Source organism: Scatophagus argus, chromosome 18 (assembly GCF_020382885.2).
Source record: "Scatophagus argus isolate fScaArg1 chromosome 18, fScaArg1.pri, whole genome shotgun sequence".
Taxonomy (NCBI): Eukaryota; Metazoa; Chordata; class Actinopteri; family Scatophagidae; genus Scatophagus; species Scatophagus argus.
Window position 1 is genome coordinate 13,506,263 of NC_058510.1, and position 25,249 is coordinate 13,531,511.

Consider the following 25,249-nt stretch of genomic DNA (forward strand, 5'->3'; position numbering starts at 1 on the left):
TAGATTAAATGAGCACTCTACATTAGGCATGCCTGTGTGGTTGTCTGTCTTTGTGTCTGTGTGTCACCCCTGCAGTTGATTGGTGACCAGTCCATGGTGTGCCCTGCCTCTCGCCCATAGTCAGCTGGGATAGCCCCCCCCCCTCTGACTCTGACAGATAAGGGGTGTAGAAAATGGATGATATAAATAATAATTATGACTTAATTACTTAAATCTCATAGTCTTGTCAGTATTATAGCTATAGATATAGTATTATAAAATTTGGGGTTATTTCATGACCTTCAGCTGAAACATTAACAACAGTGTAACCACTTATTGGAGTCCCAGAGTACTGGCCAGTGTTACCGAAATACCACATCCACTACAGCTCTTCTCAAAAGTTAAAAAAGGGAAAAAAATCAAAGCAGTTTACATTTAACTTTGGGTCAATCCAGCCATCAGTAGTGATAAAACCATGAACCACAAGAAAAAGGTCACCGATTGTTTTATTTTGAAAGCTGAGCGGCTAAACAGGATGTTGAGATCTGTTCCCAATAGGTATACTCAAATAAATGCAGTTTGAGTCAGCTGTGCGATGATCTCAAGATTATACGATTATAAAATGAAATATTCACTCCAGCTTTGCACGTTTTAGTTTCAGTGCAGCACGAAGGTGACTCCATTAAGTCCTGCACTAGATTTATACTTTCATATGTCACGTTAAGAAGGTCAAAAACTAAACACCTGAGACCTTTTAAAATCTTCATTTCCTCCATTTCAGTTCCATTGTCTCAATTGTCTGTTTGCTGTTATCAGATATGTTTATGTATCCAGCTCACTGACACAAATGTCTTGATGAAGTTTATTGTTCTCAGCAGTTATCCATGCACCACATTTACAATGATATAATCCACCAAGCTGCAGTGTCAGAGAGTTAAGTAACATTACGTTAATCATTATGTCCTTTATTTTTACGTCATATACAAGGGCACGCAGGAGACCCTCTTACAAAGCTATTTCAGCAGAATCTGGAGGAATAATGAGCTAACACGGAGAAAGGGAAGCTGAAAGATGAATAAAAACATAAAACAATGCACTGAAAGTTGCAGCAGTGACAAGTAAACATCTTTTTTTCCCCTCAATGTGGCACCTTGGAAGAGCAGTAGAGCCACTTTTCCACAGCAAGAAGGTTTTTTAAAGAACTTTCTTTGCACCTGGATCCAAAATTGATTGCTTTCCCCCATTTCCTACCCCTTCCCTTAGATGGGCAATCATCTCAAGTACATTTGTAGTTATAGGGGAACATGCATCACTTGGCCACAATATAAATGTAAATAAAGAGGGCGTTATTATCGAGGACACTGACACTGAGGTCATTGCCTCTGTACTATCTCTGGAAATTGTTACTAGAAACACAGGTGAAGAGTTGAATAAATACAATGTGATGGGAAGTAACTTTTAGGCAAAACTTAGATTGGATGTTTAAAAAATAAAATAATATAACTAAATATTTGTCAAGAGAGAACAGAATGTGATTTTCCTTAATTACTCACACATTTATACAGAGTTTGATTGTTGTCAGAAAAGAAGTCAGAGAGTTGAAAAAGAGTTTAGTGAGTTGAACTTATTATTTCAGTATTACTACATTCCCACCTATGGCTCTGATTATCCACATGGTAACCATGGGAATTTTTAGGACCCTTGAGAACCTGTGGCCCCAAAGCAGTTCCATGCTGTACCCTGCATGTAATTCAACCTTTCTTTCAGATACTTTCAATTTTTCTGTCACTTCCTTCCGAACTGCCTGGTCAGATGCAGCTGAAAATCAAACAGCCTTGCTCAAGGAATATTTGAAGTTCTTGTCTCTCTACTTGCAGGATCTTTTAGTCGAAAAGATCCTCTAAACAGCAAACGTGCCCATGCTGGATGAAACTCAGCCTGGGGCAAACACAGAGGATGGACTGTTTTAAGGGAAGATGTTGACTGCACAGAGGTTTAAGGCCTCAGAGGTGATGATCTGCGAGGTGGTGATCGCGGTTTAACACCAGAGTCTATTCTGAATTGGTGAGGTATATTTTAGTTCAGGAGGGGGGGTGAGCTGAGATACAAGCGTCTTAAGAGCAGTGGAACATACAACTACTGTAAGTGCACACTATAAACTGCAGCTAGCAGGGTTACAGTCAGTGCCAGACAAATACACAACACACTGTGTCAAAGTGCTCCTGTCCTATAGATAAAAATACAGGACATTTGACATATTTTTGTCCTGCCTTTTGCCTCCCAGGTTTTCTTCAAATCCTGGCTGTGGATTGTTGCACTTCTACAAAATATCCACAACAAGCAGCAGAAAAACCAAAGCTATAAGCTAAGAGTTATGGGTCAACAGCAGGGTTATAATATTGGTTGTTGATGACTTTCTCCAGCGTCAGGATGACAGGAAATTTACAGCAGACTGGGATTTAAAGAACTTGGGAGTCGCTGTCAGCAGTAGAACAGGTCAGAGGTGAGATAAAGACACAGCAACCATCAGAAACACTGACAGATAGAGAGAAACTCATACACTGTTGAATTTCACTGCTACAGTCATAAACAGCTTAACTAGCTAGTCCTCACTGCAGATGCTACACAGTATTTACACAAAAGTGTCTGTTTTACGGCGTCCTTCCAGATAAACTGCTACAGAGCCGCTCCTCCTCCTCCACCTGGTCACATCTATTTACAGAGTTTTACAAAAGCAGGGATGAGAGATTAAAGCAGATGATACTTGATTAATATTTTGTGACAGTGCAGCTGGGCAATGGTGGCTCCAACAGGACCAGATGTAGAGGAGATGTACTGATTTCAGAGTTGTTAGGAACAAAAAGATCAGTGAAAGATGCAACATCAAATTTGCAATTTTGTGAAATGTCTTCAATGCAAAAAACAGTTTCAGTCCCCATCTCTCACCCATACAGTAAGTTTTAAAGTTGGACAAATGTTTTCAGCAAGCCTGAGCTTCATATTAATAAACCTGATGTTAAATTTGTAGCCCATTTACTTACCTAAACATAACTTTTGTATGACAAATGTGCAAGAACACTAATCCCACTTTCTTTCCTTTCACATAACTACATTATAAATCAGATTTTGACAAGGAATATTGTGTTTGTGAGAGTCAAAACTGTCCATTTGCACTGCCTCAAAATGTGTCCAGAAGTGTTACTGTTACAAGTTTGCAAGGTTTGGTAATACAGATGTGTGAACTCAGTTGATCAGCATTTCTTCCTTGTGGAAATGAAGTTAATTGTTGTCGTTGCTGCAGACAGAGGTGACGGTCTCTTGGCCCATTTCTCCTGGTTTCAGTTTCTACAGAACCTGCCAGCTCCTGAAAATGTCCTAAAAGAGAGGAAGAAGACAAAATGATCGATCACATGTTAAATGAATAGTTTGTCATTTTAAGAAATGCACAGAGCTTGACAAGGACACTGATACGTGTCATGTCTGTGTACTACATTAAAAGCGACAGCAAGCAGCTGGTTAACTTAGCTTTACATAAAGACTGGAAACAGTTAACCTGGCTCTGTCAAAGATAATAAAATCCACTTCTCAACATACATACAACTCACTAATTAACACTTTGTACCTTGTTTGCTTAGTACTTATGGAAAGTATACAAAGGCCAAGTTGTGGTTTTACAGGGTTATGCTGGAATAGAAATAGCTTAAGCTTAGCATCACCTGATGACTGTAGGTTCATATTTAGCAGACACACATGCAAGTAAGACAGTAAGACTGACAGCATACAATAACTGTTGTCACAGTGCCAACCATGATGAGAAATCTGATTCTGAGGTGTGAAAGAGGTGCTGTGAGTTTACCTGGCTACTGGACGTCTAGTTTGCTCGGGCCGACGCTGTGGATAAGCTGGGAGGATTCAGAGGCTGCGCTGTACGCTTGGATCAATAGGTTCTTGTTGAGGTCTCCAACACCACTGCCAGCCTGCAGTTTAGGGTAGGGGGGTGTTTCCGCACCATGACGCTGATCTCGTCCTTGAGCGTCAAGGTCCATCAAGTGGTCCAGGGGGCAGCCATCCGTCCCCTCTGTGACAGGTGAAAACTCTTGAGCACTCGGCTGCTCCTCCCTGGAGACTGGACTGATGGAGACAGATGGAGAACTTAAAGACACAATGATGACAGAGACAGAATATTTATTAATATGTAATATTTAGTAATATTTAATTTGCACTTTTCAAAATCCTCAAAATCAACATTTTCTGTATTAAATAAGAATAACACTTACGTTTTGTTATGAAAAAATGTGTTGTGAAATAAGCCGTGTGCATTTTGTATATGAACATGTCAGTGTTCCCTGATAATAAATAAAACTGTCTTTCTTCATTTGAGACACCATCTACAATGTAACCTTTGGCTGTTTGTATTACAGTATGGTGGAAGTTGCCTCCATCCAGAGAAAAATCACAGGTAGACATAATCAAATGTGTAAAATATACAAATATACGTGTGAGATAAAATCTATAAAACAACTGCAATTCTTCTCATCTTCTTCTGCAAAACAAAACCATGAAGATGCTAAAGCTGATGTTACATGACAAAAATAAATTTGAAATTAAGCATGAGGTGTGAAGGAAGGCCAGAGACAGCTGAAAATCTCTCTCACCTGACGTCCATGGACTGGACTCCGTCAGACAGCTCGTCCACACAGCTCTTGTTCTCCAGGGGTCCAAGCATGATGACGGGGGCATCGGCTGGAGTTGGGGCGTCCTCCTCCAAAGGGACCGAAGCATCTGCCCTCATGTCGGATGCTGCAGACACACAATATTGTTTAAAACCTATTTTTCCGGGAAATTAACTGGTTAATATTATAAAAGAGGTGATGTAGTCGAAGTCAGGAACGGGAGAAACGTGAATAAGATTAACCTGACTGTCTTCTGATATCCACACCATCTTTATTTACTGTTGTTTACTGGAACAAGTGGGAGTTGCTGGACACCAAAGATATAGACTTAAGATATTTTCAGCAGTGCCAATGTTCCACCTGTACAAGATTTATCAACTTAAGTTTTCACAACGAATTAAATTTAAGCCATTTTTCATGACTATCTAAAAAAATTACATATTGCGCACTTATGAAATATTGTATAAATAACAGGCTGAAAATATAAAGTATTATAAGCCATTTTGAGTCAGACAGCTTGACAAATACTGCAGAAGACTTGGTGGTCTGAACCATCAGGAGGCGCTGTTCCCCTGCCTTTCTAATACTGCTGAGTCACACTGCAGATGAGCCTGCGCTCATTCAGTTTTAGACGAAACTAATTATGCTGGAGAAACTGGATGAGACTTTTAAGAATATTTCACAATTGAGTAAAAAAATAAATAAATACAAAAAAATATAGTGGAGATGGAATAATTATGTCATGAAATAAAGAAATGGATAAAAAATTAAAAGAAACAAAAATAAAAGGAATCAAACTGCCACGACACAGCGCATGAAGTCATCAGGGAGATGAAATTGAGAGGCTGATGGTGTCCCACAGGATTTTGTATTTAACCTTCACCTGCAGCACCAGACAGAGGCTCCACTTCACTCTTCCGTGTTCTCTTCATGATCTCCTCAATTCTCTGTGTAAACAGAGAAAAAGAAACACAGTTCAAAAACTACTGGTGTCGTTTGTGGAAAAGTAACAAAAGGTGAAAAACATTTTGTTTTGATGTCATCTGTACCTTATTTTAACTGCATTAATGTCTTATAATATATCACCAATGAAGTGATATCTGTGAGTTATGAAACAGATATGGTGCAGATCTCTGATACCTTCTTCCTCTGCAATCTCTCCTGCTCCTCCTGGATGTGCAGCAGCTCTCTCTCCTGTCTCTTCCTCTCTGCCTCTTTCTGGGCTCGCAGGAAGGCCTCCTCCCTCTGAAAACCATCATTATTGTCACGTTTTTCTCCGTCTATCTCTCATTCTTTGAGCAAAACTGGAGTTGAGTAGATGAGTTTGTTTGCAGTGATAACGACAACGTTAATGTGGAAATAATTTATTGATGTTAAAACGATGCACATGTCACCTAAAATCAAAGGCTTCAATCTATATATATTTATATATATACTATATAGACGAACGTATTGGAACACACCTCTTTATTATTGACTTCAGGTGTGGTATGGGGCTGTTTTTCAGGGCTTGGCCCCTTACTTCCAGTGAAGAGAAATCTTAATACTCCAGCATACCAAGACATTTTGGACAATGCTATGCTTCCAACTTTGTGGCAACAGTTTGTCGAAGGCCCTTTTCTATTCCAGCATGACTGTGCCCCAGTGTAAAAAGCAAAGCTCCATAAATCAGATCAGTTCAGAGCCCTGACCTCAGACCCATCCAGCACCTTTGGGATGAACTGGAAAGAGGCCTTTTCATCCAACATCAGTGTCTGACCTCACAAATGCTCTACTGCATGGATGGGCAAAAACACACAAAATTCCCACAGCCTTCGCAGAAGAGTGGAAGCTGTTAAAGCTGCAAAGCTGTCTGTGTATTTAGAATGCAATGTCATTAAAGTCCCTCTTGGTGTAATGGTCAGGTGTCCCAATGCTTTAGTCCATATAGTGTAGCTCCATTTTTTTACATATTTTCATACAATCCTGATCAATATTACCTAAATAAAAAGACAGTAATGCAACCTGACCTCTCTGTCCAGCTGATCCTGCATGTCCTTCCATCTCTGCTCCTTCTGTCGTCTCTCTTCGTCCTCCCTGATCCTCCTCTCCTCCTCCCGCCTCAGCCTCTCCTCCTCGGCCTGCTGTGCAGCTCTCTCCTGCCTTTCTCTCGCCTCCTGCTGCCTCCTCTGCTCCTCCTCAGCCCTCAGCCTGAGGGAACACATGAGGTTTGAGCTATACGGGCCACCACACAACAGGAGTAAAAAGTTTCGCTCGCCTGATTTAATAATAACAAAAGACATTTCTGTTCGTCAACTAAGTCACTGGTTTTAAACGGATACTCAAGTGCTGTTCGGGAAGATGTTTGGTGTTTGTGATAATACAAACAATTTAAATAGTTATTTTAACACCTCAACTAATATCATGACACAGCATGTACTAATATGAAAATAAGACTGGTTGTTTTAACATTTTTTCTTCCATTTTGCCCAGTAATATGCATACAAAAAGTGCACATTTATAGATAAATACACACGTAAATACGCATAGGGTTGCAACTAGCAATATTTTCATTATTGATTAACCAACCAAACATTTTCTCATTCTCAGTGCATTACCTTTTAGTTGTTTCTATAAAATGCCAGAATATAGTGAAAATCTCTATTGCCAGATAAAAAAGGTGATGTCTTCAACGCCTGGTTTTCTCCAGATTCTGAAGATATTGAGTTTACTATCACACAGGACAAAAAATGCAACAAATCCTCATGACTCAGAAGCCGGAGCCAAGAAATGTTAAAATGATGACTCAAAAGTCAAAAGTTGCGGATCAGTTTAAATGTAAAACTAGTTGTGTGAGCTCTGCTGCACACACACACACACACACACACACACACACACACACACTTACCTCTCCTCCTCCTGCCGTTGTCTCTCCTCCTGCTCCTTCTGTATTCGGGCCAGACGTCGCCTCTCAGCCAGCAGTCTGGATGCCTCCTCAGCATCCATCGTGCCACCAACACTCCGGCCTGTGGGCGTGCCCGGAGACTCTGAGTGCGTGAGTGGAGGGAAACAAAGACGGTTGAGTTGGAAAGTAGTGCAGCGTGACTTAACGAAAAACACGTTTGGACAAATTTTTCAGAAGTGAAAATAAGACTGGACTAATGTGCAGTACAGACAGGTTTGTCAGTGACAAGGCAAAACAAAACACCAGGGCTGTGAGAGAAACACACCATCTGAGAGAGAGAGAAAACAGAAAACAAAACCGAGAGAAAACAATGCACGTCTTATAATGTAATGTGAACATAGTTCTAATCCAGATAACAAAGAAAAAAAATGACTTTTTGCTCTGGTAAGCATTTTGCCATGAATTCAAAATGGTTTAATTATCATAAAATGCAATAAGTCATCAGAATAAATTTGGAACATCATTGTTATGATTATGACAGAATCTTAATTTAGGGGTTCAATATTGTATGGCAAACAACAAAATGACAAAAACTAGAGCTTTCATTTTGGCAGCATATTTTGTTATATATTGCAGTCTTGCATAAATTGCTTATTCTTTTAAAAGGTCTGAAGGGAAATGCAGCTGAAAACGTCTTGCAGAGCACTGAATTGATATGCAGCACACGGAGTGGAAAAATGAGTTTTCCAATGACAAGTTATCAGTTCTGAAGACCAAATGTAGCAGGGCTGACTACTATAAATAAATTGTCAAAACAACACACACACACAAACTGTGCCTTTACCTGCAGTCAGTTCTTTGCTGGTGGATTTTGGGATCTTTCTCTCAGATGTCTCAGATTTGGTTGATTTCCTCTCCAGGGTTCTGTGACCTTTGACCTCAGGGTGACCCCTGTCATCAGTGCCGGGGGTGGTGGCCCTCTGCCGGAGTGGGGAGGGGGGGTACTGGCCTGGGGAACAGGGTGACTGAGCACGACTCCTGGTCGAGCTCACCCTAAAAACCATCACAACCACATCAGGTGACCTGGACTGTGTGTGTGTGAGTGTGTGTGTGTGTGTGTGTGTGTGTGTGTGTGTGTGTGTGTGTGTGTGTGTGTGTGTGTGTGTGTGTGTGTGCGTGTGTGTGTGTTTCATACCGTTTCGGTGTGGCAGGACCCTTGCTGTTGGCCCTGAAGGATGAGCTGCGGACCGGCGTGTTAGGAGACTCCCCCTGCAAGCCACATTTCTAAATGTTACTGTGATAATAACAAGAGCAGCAACATCATAAACAAATAGTGGCTGAGTGACACTGAGCCGTTTCTTCAGCATTCACTCCATGTGCAGCTAATTAGAAACATCAGCTTGCTGGCAGTTTTTAATCATGAGTTTAACTCCTGTAAACAATATAACATGCAGTGTATCCTGTCTCACCAAACCCTAACCTATTTCTTCTGTCTCATCCTGGTCCTCTGACTTTTCCAGTAAGAATTTACCGGAGTGATTTCACAGAAAATCTGTAAATCTCTCATAAGGAAATACAAATTTTAGAGAGATTATGTTGAGTTTTTGAAGCAAGTCTTTATTCATTAAGACTGAATTCTGAGTTCGAACTTGTAAAAACGGGTCTATGACTGATTTCCTGAATATTTGTTGAATAAAGATATAAATGGATTTATAAACATAAAAACAAGTAAACATATAAACAGATTCATGAAATAGTTTCAGTTGTTCAGTGACAACCACAACAACCCACCGACCCATATGTTTACACAAACTGTGTAGATATTTAAATTAACTGACACACATTAGGACCTTTAAATGTGTGGCTTACAGCTGTGGGTAAGCATGTAGGGAATACACATATCTATGCAAGGTTGCAAGTGCTGAGTTCTACATATGCCTGTTGGTGTGTGTGTGTGTGTGTGTGTGTGCTGACCGTAGGTGTTTTGGCTCTGGACGTCTCTTCAGGGAGTCCAGTGACGCTCCTGCGGTTGGAGGAACTTCTATACGGTCTGCGATTGTTGGAGGAAGCTGTTCGATGAGAGGTTACAGATACATACACACACAGACGCATTAAAAACCCACACAAAAAATGATGGCACACACCAAGAAAAATCAGAAGAGGACAAACATAAGCAAAATATCCCTAAAATGTTGAAAAATGTCCTTTTGTGTCATATCATGAGCACAATCCACACTTTAGCATAGATAAAATGCAGGTGAAATACAAGTGAAAATCTTGATTTTTAGATTTCAGTAGCAGAAACAGACAGAGGTGAGTAACTGTATTATTTATATTTCTGGGACCATTGTTTATGCCACCAATAGTACGTAACCCTGTCACTTTCATTTCGTCACAATCGTTTTAGGTTCATTTTCTATCATCTATTCATCTTTCTTTCTAAACATTTTCTTTAAACGTCTAAATTGTCAAAATCCACAAGAGAGTTTATAAAATTGGTGATCTGTGTTGCCTTCAATTTGCATTCAGAGCTATAAACTAAACAGCGCAAGGCTATTCCTGCCCTGGTTTAGGCCTTTCAGGCTTCATACATTCTGCCTCATCTTCTTACTGGAAGTCACTGAAGCCTTATACAGCTTGAGAGGAAAACCACCACCATCTCTTCATTATTTTGGATTAAAAAAATAATTCTGTCATATTGTTATTTACAGTAAATAATAAGAATAAGATCAATCTTCTTAAAGCAAAAATCAAGCAGCAATTGAACCAGTGAAGCACAGTTGTTTGTGAGTAAAGATACAAACACATTATCTGTCATAAAGTATTAGGTCTCTGTCAAAGAAATGCAACATGTTTTCAGGTTTGGTTAGTGCATTAATTTAATGTAGTGAATTACACACATGAACTTTCTTTTGTAAAACTTAAGTGCTGTGCTGCACGTTTTTGGTTGATTTTCCCTAATTCCCTGCACCAAACACCAAACTGGCTGGTTGAACAACTTTTACAGATCCTGTAAGGTGAGATCAACTTGGCAGCCATCTTTCAAGAAACAGCAGGTTCTCATTTCATCACCTTTGGTGAATTAAGGCTGTGGCCTTTTACAGTGTCGCTCAGCACTGGGTATGTTACTGGGTATCTGATTGTGGGTTCCCTTACTCTTACCTCTCTCTGGTGAATGTAGGGCAGCTGAAGAGTTGGAGAGCTGTTTGTTGATTGGTGGATCCATCTCGGGTGGAGACAGGAAGTCACCAACTGATATATATAGTTAAAAAAAAAAAGCCACAAATCACTCACACAGACACATATATGACAGACAGCGAATCACAGTACTGACTGTTCCTGGACTGAAGGATGATGTAAATGTCACAAAAATGATTAATAAACACCCACTCTCAAAACAAACGCCCATAACACGACAAAGTCGAAACCGGCCAGCTCACACAGAAAATAATCCTGCTGATCGATAAGTCATGCAGGCTGCAGAATAAATTAACCTTGGTGATGTAAGACAGAAGCGAAGCAGAGAGCAGAGACGGACTCAGCCTGCTTCGTCATGAAATGGAGGAAGATGATACAGAGGCAGCCACTGCAGTCCCATGAAACTAAGAGAAAAATGTTTCGCACAGCACCCAAATGCATCGTGACAACGTTCAGAAAGAAGAAACCAACACATTCAGTGTGTACGTACATGCACGCTATAAAAATGTGAGTTTCTACTATGTGGATAGTAACACGGTTTGCTCAAAAATGTGGATATCTCAGGATTTATGTTTTTAGTGTTATCAAATGTAATGATAATGCAGTGCAGTGTTCCTGTGTAGTCCACAGTACCTTTTCTAATAAAAACAGTTTGACATTTTGGGAAATATGTTATTTTCATTGAAGATTTCGAAGAGCAATGGAGTGAAAATGCAGCTTTTTAACTGCACCTGGCATAAACAGATAAACAAACAAGCTATGACGTGTTTATTAGTAAGATTTAGAAGGGGATTTCTCTACCTGAGGACAGAGTCTGCTGCTGGCTAATTTGTTGTTACTGCACTGTATGTTTCATTTCAATGTATATTTATAGTTTAATAACATTCAAAATTTTATTTTCCAATATGTCCTTTAATGTGTCTAATAGACTGGATGTAATTGATCCCCAAGCTGTTACACATAACAAAAAAGTGTTATTTGTTTATTTGTCATGTCTAGCAACATACTTAGCCAATGTAAGAGATGATGAGTACATTTAAGTTCTGTATATCAGGTTGAGTTCTGTTTTCAAAATAAATTTGACAAAATAAGACAGAAAAGTTGCTTAAGTGACTGTGGTTATGGTGCTTATGCAAACATCATGATTGCATTAACTTAATTTTATTATCACCAGATTTTTTAAAAACAAGTGTATTACTTAATATGATCAGAAAGTCTGATACGCTACAGACCAAGCATTCGATAATCCAATTATCAATCGTGTGCATGTAAACATACTGACTGAGAAGCTGAGGTAATGTATAAATGCTGAATTAAAGACATATAAATAGAAAACGAAGGTTTTACATGAGCATTTTACTCTATCAGGATATATTTCTTGAATCACTATGCAAGTTTTGCATATTACCAAGGTAAATAACAGTAATCCTAACATCTTAACATAATTTCATTTTTGTTACTGTTGAGTGTTTGGTGACCCATTCAGCAGAGAAGAAAAAACTACAGAGAGAGCACAGCAAGAGTGCAAAAAAAACCTCCCAGCAATGTCTGCTTCTGTATTATATGGGACAGGGATGATTGGAAATGTCCGCTGGATGCTGTGTGTGTGTGTGTGTGTGTGTGTGTGTGTGTGTGTGTGTGTGTGTGTGTGTGTGTGTGTGTGTGTGTGTGTGTGTGGTGCGATCTGATTGTACTTGTCTGTGTGTTGGTGGAGGTCTAACAAGTTTCACAGATAGCTAGAGGGTAAATGTCTAGTATGATGTGTGGTGTGTGTGTGTGTGTGTGTGTGTGTGTGTGTTAGGGTGGGGGGGCTGGAGTATGCATGCATCACTAAACACAGCCCTCAGCCAAAAAGACAGGAAGTGGAGCAGCCCTTTGTTGTGATGAGAGTGTGTTGATGTGTGGGTGTGTGTGTGGCTCCAAACCAGACACTCACTAGCCACAGTAGAGAACAGAAGTAAACTGTATGTGCGGTGAACCATCAACAAAAGTGATGCACTTTTCTGTTACACACAGACAAAGACAAATATAAACAATGTAAACATACAGATAGTGTTGGAGGGAACACAATTCTTTGTCTTAAAGCAATAAAGCAAGTGTTTTCATTTACTTTAGGATTTCACCACAGTTTTTGTTTTGCAGTATTGGAGATTTGCTTTTCAGCTTGTGTTGAGTAATAAAAGAGCATTTTGGGGTATTTTTACTGAACTTCTTTTCTTATTATGGCATTGTTTTGTCTTACAGTGTCATTATTTGATAAATGAAGTATTTTCATACATGTGGCATTTCCACTTTTGTGACTCATGCTCATGGAGAGGAATATATTTTAAGATTTTAGAGAGAGTCTAAAAGTCTTTATAATTGTGGCTGCACAGCTGGTTTTGAATTCACATCACGATGCGAGCAGCAGCAGAGTTAACAAATAGCCTACTAATCCACTGTACACTACGACATATTTCCTCAGCAAGCGATGAATGCCAAAAGTGTCATTTGTTTCATAGTATTTCTGTCAGCATGCTTGCAAGTAACATTAATATGTGCATGGGAGGATATGTCACTATTAGCAATCTATACTGTATGGTGAGAAAACCTGAAAAAAACAGAAACCTGAATTTTTATCTAAAAAAGTAACAATCAATAGATCTGTAAATGTACACATCTGTGTGCTTTCACCATCTTTTTTTTTTTTTTTTTTTTTTTGCTCCATCATGCTGCTGGATTTCTCACCACTTGTAGGTGATACTTTGGAGAAGAAACCTGTGCAATCTACAGTTTCCAAGAAACCCCTTGGCGGCGTCTCTATGCAAAGATGTTTATGTTTGTCAGTTATCGGTGAAGCATATTGATCAATAAAATATACTGAGAAAAAAGAGGTGTCATGAGCAAGCTTCCCCAACACTGCGCTGAACTGATCACCAGACACAGCACACTTAAGGACAATCAACACACTTCAGGACAATCAAAACAGCCAATGTGACGGAACAAAGATGTTCACATACTGTACATGCAAACAGAGGAACAGCTGCAGGTGAGACAGCAGGACAAGTGGTGGGGGAGCGTGTGAGAGCGGCACACACAGAGTCATGTGGTCTGTACCGTTACGGGATTGGCTGGTGCTGGAAGCAGCAGGAAGCTCATTGGGCTTAGCGGAGCCAATGGCATGGCAGGACGGGATCTTAGGGTTACCTGGGCAGCAGGTGAAGCAGAGCGGAAAAAGCAAAGCGTTACACACTCACACATCCTCATGTAGACACGTACACAAACATTTGCGTCGCTAACACATGACGTACAAACAACCAACCTCTGTCCACACACACTGACATAAACAGTAAAGAAACATCTGAGACACATGATCCTTCACAGGATCCCCAGCAGGAAGTGCCACATTAATGTTCCTGCATGGTTGACATTAATAAGATGAAAAGTCAACAGAACACACGGATGCTATGACCTAATGATGGGACCTGATGAAAAGCCAGTGGATCTGCACCAAACTGACAGTAATACATCCAACGACTGCAGACATTTCTCTCTCAACCAGAAATGCTTATCTGGTGGCGCCAGAAGAAAAGTAATCATAATTATCAGGACTCCTCCTCTGGGAATCATCAGTTCCACGCAATTTTAGGAAAGTCCACGTAGTAGCTGTTGAAATATTTCAGTCTGGACCAAAGACGTCACAATCCACAGAACTTCACTGTGGTTCACTTGTGTTGTTTAAAATACAGTTTTGGTTGCATTCGCAGTTGAAGATTTGTGGTAATTGCAAAACGCAATCACTTATTCCACACCTTCCAACATTTCAAATATATCAGCTTGTCAGATTTAGTTGCTTTAAAAACTTCAGTAGAATTTGAAATAATTTTCCATGATTTGAACAATGTTTGGCTGCACAGCACTTAGTAATGGGTGACCATAATTTTCCTGTTAATCATATTGAAGTACCTGGCTGAAATAGTTGTAGCTGTTTGATTTATAGCCCAAAAGCCCAGCTGATTGTTGACAAATCAATTGTCTGCATATGTGTTTCAATTTTTCAGAACATAAAGCACAAGAACACGTATGAGTCAGTTGGTTCAGAAAAAACAACAAGTGCTGCAGTGATGGATTTTTTTCTCCGGTTATCAGTGCGCACAGAATTTAAATTGGACCTCCTTGAAACCAGACAAAATTACGCAGCTCACATATACACATTTTGCATTTTTGCTTTAGTGAGTCTCTGTCCTTTAATCGAGTGGAGCAGTAAGATGAGATGCTGCCATTTCTGCTGCAGTGAGCGTTCTGCTGGGCCTGACAGATCCCAGAGCAGCCTCTCTGCCAGTCACCCGGGCCATAGCCAGACAAGCTGCAGGGTGGACCATGATCCTAGGTCAGTGCCAGTATGGCTGGGATGATGGCCACTGTGAATTATTAATGGCGTTATGAATGCACCACAGGATCTCGAACCCAGCTGGTGGCGCTTAGCTCTGGCCTCCAGCTGACTGACATGACGGCAGAAATATGTCGAAGAAGACACGGATGATGTGATCCGAAAGAGAAAGATAGAGAGATAAATTAAGAAAGATGGATGTTGGCAGAGTGCGCAGCCTCATGTCGCTCTACGTCATGTAATTGTTTACATGCGTGGCCTTGGAGGGTTCAAGGTTGATGTGTAACGCCTGCTCTTCTGGGAATTAGACCTTCCTCCCAGCACAGAAATAAAACAACGGAGTAATGGCTCACACAGGAACACACACACCTGTGGCACATTTGCAGGCCAAATAACAACAGCTTCAGAATGTCTGGTTACATACTGAATCTTTCTACACACATATGCAGACATACATGACCGTAAACAGACACTCTCCTAACCCTGATAAGGTTTAGAGACAAAGCACTGAGCAGCTCCTGCATTGCAGCCTCCACACCCTTTTCCATTCATTGCCTTTCTCCTGTCTTCAGCTCATCCCTTCTTCGCCTCCTCACATCATCGCCTTCCTCTCTTTATCCTCACAACAGCCCCTTTCGTTCCACGGTTTCTCTTCTCCGGTTTGCAGTCCCCACCCTTTCATCCCACCATCCCCCTCTGCTGTTCCCCCTGACCTCCAGACCTCCAGTCAAATGCTTCTCCTCTCCTCTCCACCCACCCCCCCATCAGTACCTCCTGTTCTACACCTCAAACCAACCCTTCGGTGACATCATAATGATCCTTCTTTTACATCATCTTATCAACAACCCCCCCCAGCTCCCATCATACTCACCCTCCACTCCATCAGGCGGCCCTCCCCATGTCCAGCGTTTAGGCCTAATATCCAGGTGGTCCTGGGCCTCCCCTGCTCCATTTCCACCTCCACCTCCTCCTCGTCTCTCAGGACCTCCAGCTCGCCGGCGGACCAGGGCCTCCAGCCTCTCCTGCTCATTGCGTTCAGAAACAGGGAAGAACAGACACTCTCTTACTGAGCCATCGCTACGGCGACGGATGCCTGGCGATGCGCTCGTCTGCGCCATGGTTACCGCATCCAACTGCAGCAGCCGCGCCCGTCCGTCGTCTTCACGCTCGTCTGTCCTGTGTCTGCTGGCGGTCACTGATCGCTGGCTCGCCTGTCACTCAGTGATACATAATACAGCAGCTCCCTCTGTCTCCCTCTCTCTCTCCGTCTGTCTGCCGCTCCTCTAGGTAGCTGACTCTCTCTCTCTCTCTCTACCACCTCACAACTGTTTACCCCACCCTCCCCCTCCCTCCCTCTCCTCCTCTCTCTCTCTCTCTCTCTCTCTCTCTCTCTCTCTCTCTAATAACTGAGTCTATTTCACAGAGCAGTTTAGTCAGAGGGGAAGAGACAAAGTGCAACCCGTCACCACCCCCACACACATGCAAGAACACACACACACACACACACACACTGAGCAGGCAGATTAGATATTGATACAGGCTACACTTGTTTTATCTCTAGTGCTCATTTTTTGCTTTCCTTCATTCTTTCAACTTTCTTCTGCCTCATTTCTATGCACAGTATGATATACTGTGGAATAGTACTTTCAAAAAAATACATTCTTAACAAATAAAATACAAACCACAACAGAACAACAATACAATATACTGGACACATGATACAATATCATACTACACACAGTCAAATTAATTTTTTTCCACACATGTGAGAAATTATAAAAGAATAGAGTGTTCCCTTTTATATTTTCTCTTCTTTTTCTTGCATGTACCTACATTCCAAAATGTAATCATTTCATCTTTTTTCTCAGTGTGTTAATTTGCATAATAATTTTAAAGAGCAAAAAATATGCTTTCATCCGTGGGTAGGGTGTGGCTAAAATGAAGAATATAATACAATGGTCCTTCAGTAATTTCTCATTGTTTAATGAGTGGCTCCCTGCCTTAGATCACAAAACTTGTTCCTTTACCATATTTTTTCAGTACTGCACAACCAGTGTATAACAACAACAACAACACAAGCAAGTACTCAACAGCCTCCCCAGCACAATCCACTGCTACACCAATCCCACTTTTGCTTAATAAGAAACATCTACCAGCTGCCTGCAACCATATACAAACACATTTTATAACTAACATTACTACCAACAGACAAGAGAAATCAAAAATGCAATTGAAGAGACATCTCTCTCTCTCTCTCTCTCTCTCTCTCATTTGCTGTGCCTGTTTTCCTATTCCTGATTTTTGTGGATCATCTTTCTATTTACAACCACATCCCATACTGCTCAAAGACCATTAATAGCAGTTGCACATACAGTAATTTCACAATATAATGCTGATGCCCTGCTCCAGTGTGCTGTCTTATAAAGGATGGAAATGCCCCACCTCAGCACTGTGGGTGGGTTTGCTGAAGGTGCATGCAGAGTCACAAACAGACTGCAGGAGGGAGGAGGGACAACGGGGGAGGGCTGGGGGATTCAGCACCATGAAGAGGGATTTAAAAGAGAGACCAGAAGCACAAGAGGGTAGAATAGGAGTGGAAAGAGATATAGATATACTGTAGATATAGATCGAAATAGAACAGAGACTGTAGACAGCAGGCAGAGGGTTGCAGGAGGATCTCCCCGACACCAACACAGCGGATATTGTATATTATAATACAGTATCGCGTGGATACGTCCCTCCATGGGTAATAGCAGCCAAAATTCACAAAATTTCTGCAAAAAAGAGTGCATTTCTATGTGCAGTTTTTGATATTTAATTTGTGATTTGGTTTACTTATCAGGGGCAATACAGTGCATCAAGTGACACGCTCTATCAGAATATTAACTGCAGCCTTCCTACCTGACACACCACGGCATTAACTAGAATCAGAAAACTGACACAATAAAAGAAGACTAAATAAATGTGATGGCTGAGCTGTGTGACAACTGAAGATAACCAGTAAGCCTAAAGTTTAGCCAAGAAACTACCCAGAACCACTATTATTATCCCAAAACATGTGACAAAGACAAAGGCCAGACTGACAAAAAAAAGTTGTCTTCTATGAATGAAATAAAATCAGTGAGAAGGAGCTGCTTGTGCTATGACTTGGACTCAGGTTAAATCAACATGCTAAAGCTGACCTTTTTAAATACTATTAGAATTACTGAGAAAAATTGCATTTTTGGATTGTAATAACCACAAAACCAGAATCTTGAGCTGAAAAGATGAATCGATGAATTGATTAATTGATTAAAAGGAGCTTATTTAGGACCTGTTTTGATAATTTATTGTTTTGTGTGTCAAATACTCTCAATGGATGTTTTTAATTTCACAGACAAAACAATTTATTTATTAATTCCGAAAATGCTCAGCTGATTTATCAATAATGGAAATGCCAGACATTGACTGGTTCCACCTTTTCCCAAGTGAGGACTTTCTGCTGTCTTGTCTGTTTTATATCATTGAATATTGACTATTTTTGGATTGTTGAGTCAACAAAACAAATAATTAGAGGACGTCACATAGTGGTCTGGGAAACTGTGATGAGCAATTACCTTATTTTGTGACATCCTATTGACTAGACAATCACTCAAATAATTTTAAAAAATAATTAGCAAATGCTTACAGTAAAATTAAATTAACCTGAGGTTTAAACTCCATGTTCAAACCTTCTGTGTTTTCTTCTATATAATCCGAGGCACATTGATTCTGTAGATGTCGTTCTCTGTTCAGAGGTGAAATATGTGCTTGTCACAGCACCGCGAGCATCGACTGTCTGTTCCAGTAAAGGCTACGTGATACGCTGGTGGTGATGTCATCGCCCCGTGAGACTGACCGATCATTATGTCATTAAGTTATGCATATGAGTGTTTGGAGGGGAGGGGGGAGGGGTCTGTTAGCATGCAAACATGGCCATTAAATCAATAGAGACAGAGACCCCCCCCCCCCCCCCCCCCCCAACAACCACACACACACACACACACACCGGGTGCTGAACTCTCTGTGGATCAGACTGGCTCTGGCTTGTTAACCTTTTATGTGCTGCTTTGCATTTCAACAGGCATTAAAAAATTTCTATTCCAGGTGAAGGCTGTAACGCAAACGCAGCAGACGATTTATGTAGGGTTGAGAAATAGCCACAAACGTATTCTCATATTCCACAAAATCATCTGTCATTTCTATCAGTGGTGGAAAGTAATCTACTGTATTAACTCAAGTACTGCACTGATTTTGAGATACTTGTTCTTTATTTGAGTATTTATATCTTATACTACTTTCTACTTCTACTCCACCACATTTCAGAGGGAAACATTGTACTTTTTACTCCACTACATTTATTTGATTACTTTACTTACTTTGCTGATTTGGATTAATTATACAAAATATAATAAACTACTAAACTATGATATATCAGTCTAGGTTAGTGTAAGACTTAATTTCTTGGTGAAATTCACAAGCTACCCTACAGAATATCTAGTGAAAAATGAGCTCCACCTTTACCAGGTACAACATGTGATCTACACATTAATCATTATTATCCTGATATGAGGCCACTCTGCAAAATAGTATTTTTATGTATATTTGGGTGATAATATTTTTGTACTTTTACATCAGTTAAATTTTGAATACACATTTATTTGTAACATCATATTCCTGAATATTTTCCACTTTACCATCTTAATCAACTCATCTTTCTACACAGGGTGCAAAACGCTGCGTAATAAGTCTGCTTTCTTTCATTTAACATGGGTTACTACAGGGTTTGTGTGTTTGGCACTCAGCGCTGCCAAAATGCGGGTGACCTACACGATATTGTGCCTGAACACATCCTTTGTAGATGCTGCTGCTCTTCTAACCTGCTGCTTACGATATTCCCCTTGTGAGTGCACGATTTGATGTCTAGCCTGAGCCCACATTATAGCTGCTGCTGCTGCTGCGGTAAAGACAGTTCCTTGCTCAAGAACACTTTCGAAATGGTGTTGATATTTTTGACTATGCTTAAATAATAGCTTCCACAGTGAGTGTACTGAGGCATAGGCGCTGAATGCTGTGAGTTCACACAGCATTCATACATACAGTGGGACGATTACCAGCTGTTGTCTGATAGAGAAATAGAAAAGACTGGAAATGGTGTCAACTTTGATCTAAACTGTCCATTTCTATATTTGGTTTTACACATCAAAGTGTGTTTCCAGCTGTTGGGGAGTACTACTGCACATTTGTCTCCAGAGACGACTGTATGAAGTCTCTTAAATGTCTTCAAGTGATGTCACTTGAGTCAGCATCAGTTGAAGCAGAAGACTACAAGTTTGAAAGTGTTCTGTCAAACTCATCATCCCAGGATGTCGGGGGGTGGTTACATTTATTGTGTGTGTGTGTGTGCTGCGGCTTTAAGTGTGAAGCATAAAGTTTTTCATGTTTCCTTTGGTCAGCTGACAGAAAGTCACTAGAGCTCCTGCATTAATTACTTGCTACTTCCTTAAACCCTTTTTCAGCCAGCAGCTGGAAACACACTGACTCGGTTATATTGACACATTACCTCAGTGGCAGAGACCTCAGAGAGGGAAAAAGGAAAAAATAGAGCGATCACTGGTGGACACAATAAAGGAGAATGTTGTGGCTGGTTATGCGTAAAACACATTTTCTTTACTGCATAATATCAGTGCACGATTTGTTGCACAGTTCATCATTTTGAATATTTTATGTGTGTTTGTGCAAACTTTGTGCAAAAATTAGATACATACATAATTGATATTGATATCTTGTTTTTAACCATGTTGTCCAGCCTTACTGCTGCCTGGGCACAAACATTCACATAAATCTCCTTACAATACAAAATGTGGACATGCAACAACAAAACCAACACACCTACATATGTCAGAAGTCTAACAATCTCAGTCTATTACAATTCATTTCATTTACAGATTTAGGAAATAGCAAGATAGCGAATCTGGATTTCTTGACAAACAAGCTTGGATACTGAGTGTATTGTACCACTGAACATGGTCATAGCACTAGTTTTAATCTTGATTATTTAATTATTCAAGGTTTGACACTTGGTTATTGTTTTTAGTTACTTATTCTAGAGCAGTATGCACTTTTGTTAATTTCATACTGCATTTTATTACAATATTTTACCTTTTTTGTTCAGCTTCATGTTTGGGGGAACACAATCTGCATGGATGTTGTCCTGTTTTCTCACATCCTCTAATGTGTAGTGACTGCATCATTAGTGTGCTGTGACCTCTGACCTTCTCTGCCTCTTGCTGCTGCCGTCTCTTCTCCTCAGCTGCTGTCCTGCGCTTCTGCTCCTTCTTCCTCTGCTCTTCCATCTTCCTCCCTCGCTCCTCGGCACAGCGGTCCAGCCGCTGCTGCGTGCGACGCTCCTTATCCTGCAGCACCTCAAAAATCTCTGCACACACGGATGTACAGCAGCAGACACACACATAACAGAGTTGGGAGAGAAGTACATACACTCAGTTGCTTAAATACTATTTTCTCTCCATTAAATTTCATATGAAAATACTGCAGTTGTTATTTCAGCTTTGTGGCACACCAGCTAAATTTAGCCAGCAGGTTAATTTTGCCAAGAAGTGGATGTTAAAAGTAGATTAAAAGTAGACAGGGACTCCTTCATGTTAAAGCAGGACTCTCCCTTGGGTCTTTATAATATCGGTATCATGGTTTAGTGGTGCATATTCCCAGGTTAATTTTCAGAGAAATTAGCACAAACACAGTGAGCCAGGAGAAATGTTGAAGATTCAGCATAAGAATGTGGTCCACAGGTCCAGAGGTCACCGGGGCCCCTTGTTTCAATCCCCATGTCTCTCTATCTCCTCATTTCCTGTCAAATCTCTATACAGTATTTGGATATCCAGTAAAATCTCTGAAAAACAAAATGTTTCAGAACAAACCTTTGTCTTAAGACTGTTTCGTGAACTGAAAACACAAGATTTTCATACAACAATAAATAATCTGACTTCATGCTGATTGAGTATTTCTCCACTGACGTACTGACAGTTTTATTAAAGTTAAGGATCTGAATTTTTCAGTGTGTGTGTAGACACGTATTCCTGTAATTGTGGGGACAAAAATCTGTTTACTCAGTCACATTGTGAGGACCTGTCTTACTTATGTGGACAACACAGAAGTCCCCACAATGTTAATCATTAAATATCAGGGTGAAGACTTATTTTAAGGTTAGGTTGAGGTGAGTGTTAAGGTTAAGGTAAGGAGTAGGATTAGGCAAGTAATGGTTATTGTTATGGTTAGGTGGTGGTTAAACTTCCAGGAAATGAATGTAAGTCTATGTAATGTAACACATGTTTTATATTGAGGTGACTTCATGCTGTATTGTGTTGTTTTATCAGCGTTCCCATGTGAAATTATTGTGTGTGAGTTTGAGGTCAGACGAGCATCAGTTCGTTTCTGATTGTGAACAGTTAAATGAGAATTTTCTCACAACGGCTGTATAAAAGACATAAACATCGAAACAAGCACAGAAACATCAAAAAGTCTGGACACTAGACATGATAATCAAGGGTGAACACTCACAGCACTGCCACTTGGTTGGTGTTTTCTGAATTTTGATGCTGTCATATTTTCAATTAGTTCTGCCCTGGATTATGAAGATAAAGGAAGCACATCAATGTATTTGGATATAATTCGAGGTTTACCTGAAGGGCTGCTCTGGCTGGATGGTGATCGAGAAGGAGATGCCTTCCTATTGGTGGTAAGCGATGTGGGAGGAGGGCCCAGCGCTGCGTTTTGGAGAAAGCAGTCAGACATGATTCATGCTATGCTTGCCAAGAGGCAAATACAGCTAAAAATGTACAGCTGGAGCGGTGAACGTGACTCCTGCTTTTGACAATATGGAAGAGGCTCTAATAGTAGCAATCACACATAGTTGTCATGGCATCCAAATGCAATAAATCTCCTGTCAGTCATCATATCGCCTTTAGGGTTAGGTGTCAGAGTAAGCTGTCAGTGTAGGACCCCTGGGTGTAACCCTCAGCCTTCTTCCTCTTGTATTTTTGTTTCTAAATCTGTCGGTCTGATATAAATTCGGCCAAAGGACAACTATCGACCATCGTTTTTGTACACACATGAACACACAACACCCAGGGGACGGCTGTGAATGTCCACACAATTCACATAGTCCTTTGATATGCGAATGCATGTAAATGCGAGTTGTGCCCCAGAGGTTTTACTCTGCTTCATCCTCACTCGAGATTACATCACATGCAAACACATTCAGCTGAATCATGTGTTCACAGGCAGTAATGGCTTCTTTCAGTTGAGGTATGTCATGTATAACCAAACTGATAACAAGCTGTCATACTAATCAAAGGACATGCCTGATTTAAGAAATATCTAAGAAAATTTAGCAGTCAGCCTATCAGGCAATAAACAGGGATGTTCTGTATATTAGAAACTACAAAGCAGGATGCACTATTTTTGTATTACTCAGAAAAGCTATGCACAGTATAACTGACATATTCTGGCACGCAGTACAGATGTATATTCCTATTGCAATAGGTTTTTCTACACCTCTTGACTTAACTGTTACATGTGAAACCATGCTTACAATGTTGAAGTGACAATGGCTGATCTGTGGAAACATAAAACAAAATATTAACAATGATCTCCATAAATGGTAAATATATGTCTAGATGCTTTGCAAAAACCTACCTTGCCCCTTTATTTTATAGTAGCAAACTGTGGTGAACTTTGCTGCCTACATGGGTTCTCCATCAGTATTAACACTTAGATTAGCAGGCTTGTTAAATATTAGGTGAGCCCTATCTGTACACAGATAGCCTTCAGAGACACTAATTCCTTGACATTTATAGGGAATAAGAGCGAAGAGCATATTTTTCTCACCTGTCATCTCGCGGCGGCTTGAAGCCACTTCAGTCATCTCAAAGGTCGTCGAATTTGTTCACCGGAGGGACCTGACAGGAGCCAGAAAACCGTTGAAAACCACACAGGAGACCGGCTGTGCAACGCAATGACTCAGGAAAAGACGGAGGAAAATATGATTCTTAAAATGGGGGAGTCTTTAGTCGAGACAGAGAGGGGAGGGTGCCTCCATACGCCTTACAGCTAGCATACATTAGGTTTCTGTCTGAGTATTATGTTGTATGGTCTAGCTATGATTTTGTCTTCACCGTGTTAATATAGCGGCTATATCTGAAAGACGAAAAATAATCAATGTTTCGGGTCTACTTTCCACCTACGTGGAAAAAAAATATTGTAGGACATATGAGGGAAATGAAATACTATTAACTGTTCTCTTTTGTTGTAGATGTCTGTTTTTTAAAAGAGACTGATAAATGAATGGAGAGTAAATTTATTTGGTCAAGGTCCACTTCAATTTATCTGCCAAATCTGTGACCGCTTCACAGTTGGCTAATTAATATATCAATGCGCAGAGCATCATCACTCACGCCTTCACGTGTCGCCTAGCAACCAGGTACGCTTCTGCACAAGAATTATGGGACAGGATAAAACCAGCTGTCGAGTAAAGTTGCAATTAAAACAGCTTAAAGTGTTTATATTTATTTCTTCTGTTTTTAATACATAACATAGGTGTGTAGCTCGTGTCTCTCTCTCTCTCTCTCCCACCCTCTCTCACGTGGCTGTCTGCTTCATTTGTTCCTTATTGGCTCGTGTCAGAGCGCACGTGCCAGGCACAAGCGAGACCCAGCAGCGGTATTACGTCATACTTGTAACAAACTGAGCTTGAATGCCGCCGACTTACAATATGGGTCACTCACACACACAGTCAGGAGCACAGAGTCGTGTCAGAAAGTCCTATAAATGAGCACACAAATAATCCCACACTGTATGTCAGAGGTGGAACACAACATTTATTCCGATTTATTAGAGTGACATCCTGCTTTTACATTATGATGAGTAATAATACTATATTACTACTCTTTACATTGTCATACTGCTACTTCTACTGTATTATCTTTTTCCACCTCTGCTGTTTATTCAAAGCATTCAGTCTGAATCTAAATTCAACTGCAGATGAAGCTTTCTACATAGTCCCATCTTTATATTCATTGTTTTTAGTCAGTAGACATCCTGACAGTTGTA

At 40.4% G+C, this 25,249-nt stretch overlaps 1 protein-coding gene across 4 annotated transcripts; it reads right to left on the reverse strand.

Annotated features, from left to right (window-relative positions):
* Positions 1 to 661: 661 nt before the first annotated feature.
* map7d2b (MAP7 domain containing 2b) lies at positions 662 to 24,629 on the reverse strand. 4 transcript variants are annotated; one of them, XM_046371862.1, is made up of 17 exons: positions 24,029 to 24,629; positions 23,733 to 23,756; positions 22,822 to 22,905; positions 21,397 to 21,557; positions 15,975 to 16,125; positions 13,831 to 13,920; positions 10,699 to 10,788; positions 9,511 to 9,605; positions 8,732 to 8,805; positions 8,381 to 8,589; positions 7,540 to 7,678; positions 6,662 to 6,842; positions 5,793 to 5,897; positions 5,536 to 5,599; positions 4,635 to 4,779; positions 3,836 to 4,131; positions 662 to 3,354 (listed from the first exon to the last, which is right to left on the reverse strand). In XM_046371862.1, the coding sequence occupies exons 1-16, from the start codon at positions 24,063 to 24,065 to the stop codon at positions 3,840 to 3,842; spliced, it is 1,941 nt and encodes a 646-aa protein (XP_046227818.1). In that variant the 5' UTR covers positions 24,066 to 24,629; the 3' UTR covers positions 662 to 3,354; positions 3,836 to 3,839. The 4 variants fall into 4 exon arrangements, with proteins under 4 accessions (XP_046227818.1, XP_046227819.1, XP_046227820.1 ...); XM_046371863.1 differs by having other exon boundaries at positions 3,836 to 4,110; positions 24,029 to 24,626; XM_046371864.1 differs by lacking the exon at positions 23,733 to 23,756.
* Between the last annotated feature and the right edge of the window lie 620 nt (positions 24,630 to 25,249).

Bases quoted from the DNA above. Each gene is read 5' to 3' on its own strand.
- map7d2b (XM_046371862.1), bottom strand. From the start codon at position 24,065: ATGACTGAAGTGGCTTCAAGCCGCCGCGAGATGACAG. The intron at 16,126-21,396 runs GTCAGAGGTCAC...CGCAATGAGCAG, and splicing joins AGCAGCAAGAGGCAGAGAAG to GAGAGGCTGGAGGCCCTGGT. The intron at 8,590-8,731 runs GTATGAAACACA...GATGGTTTTTAG, and splicing joins GGTCCTGCCACACCGAAACG to GGTGAGCTCGACCAGGAGTC.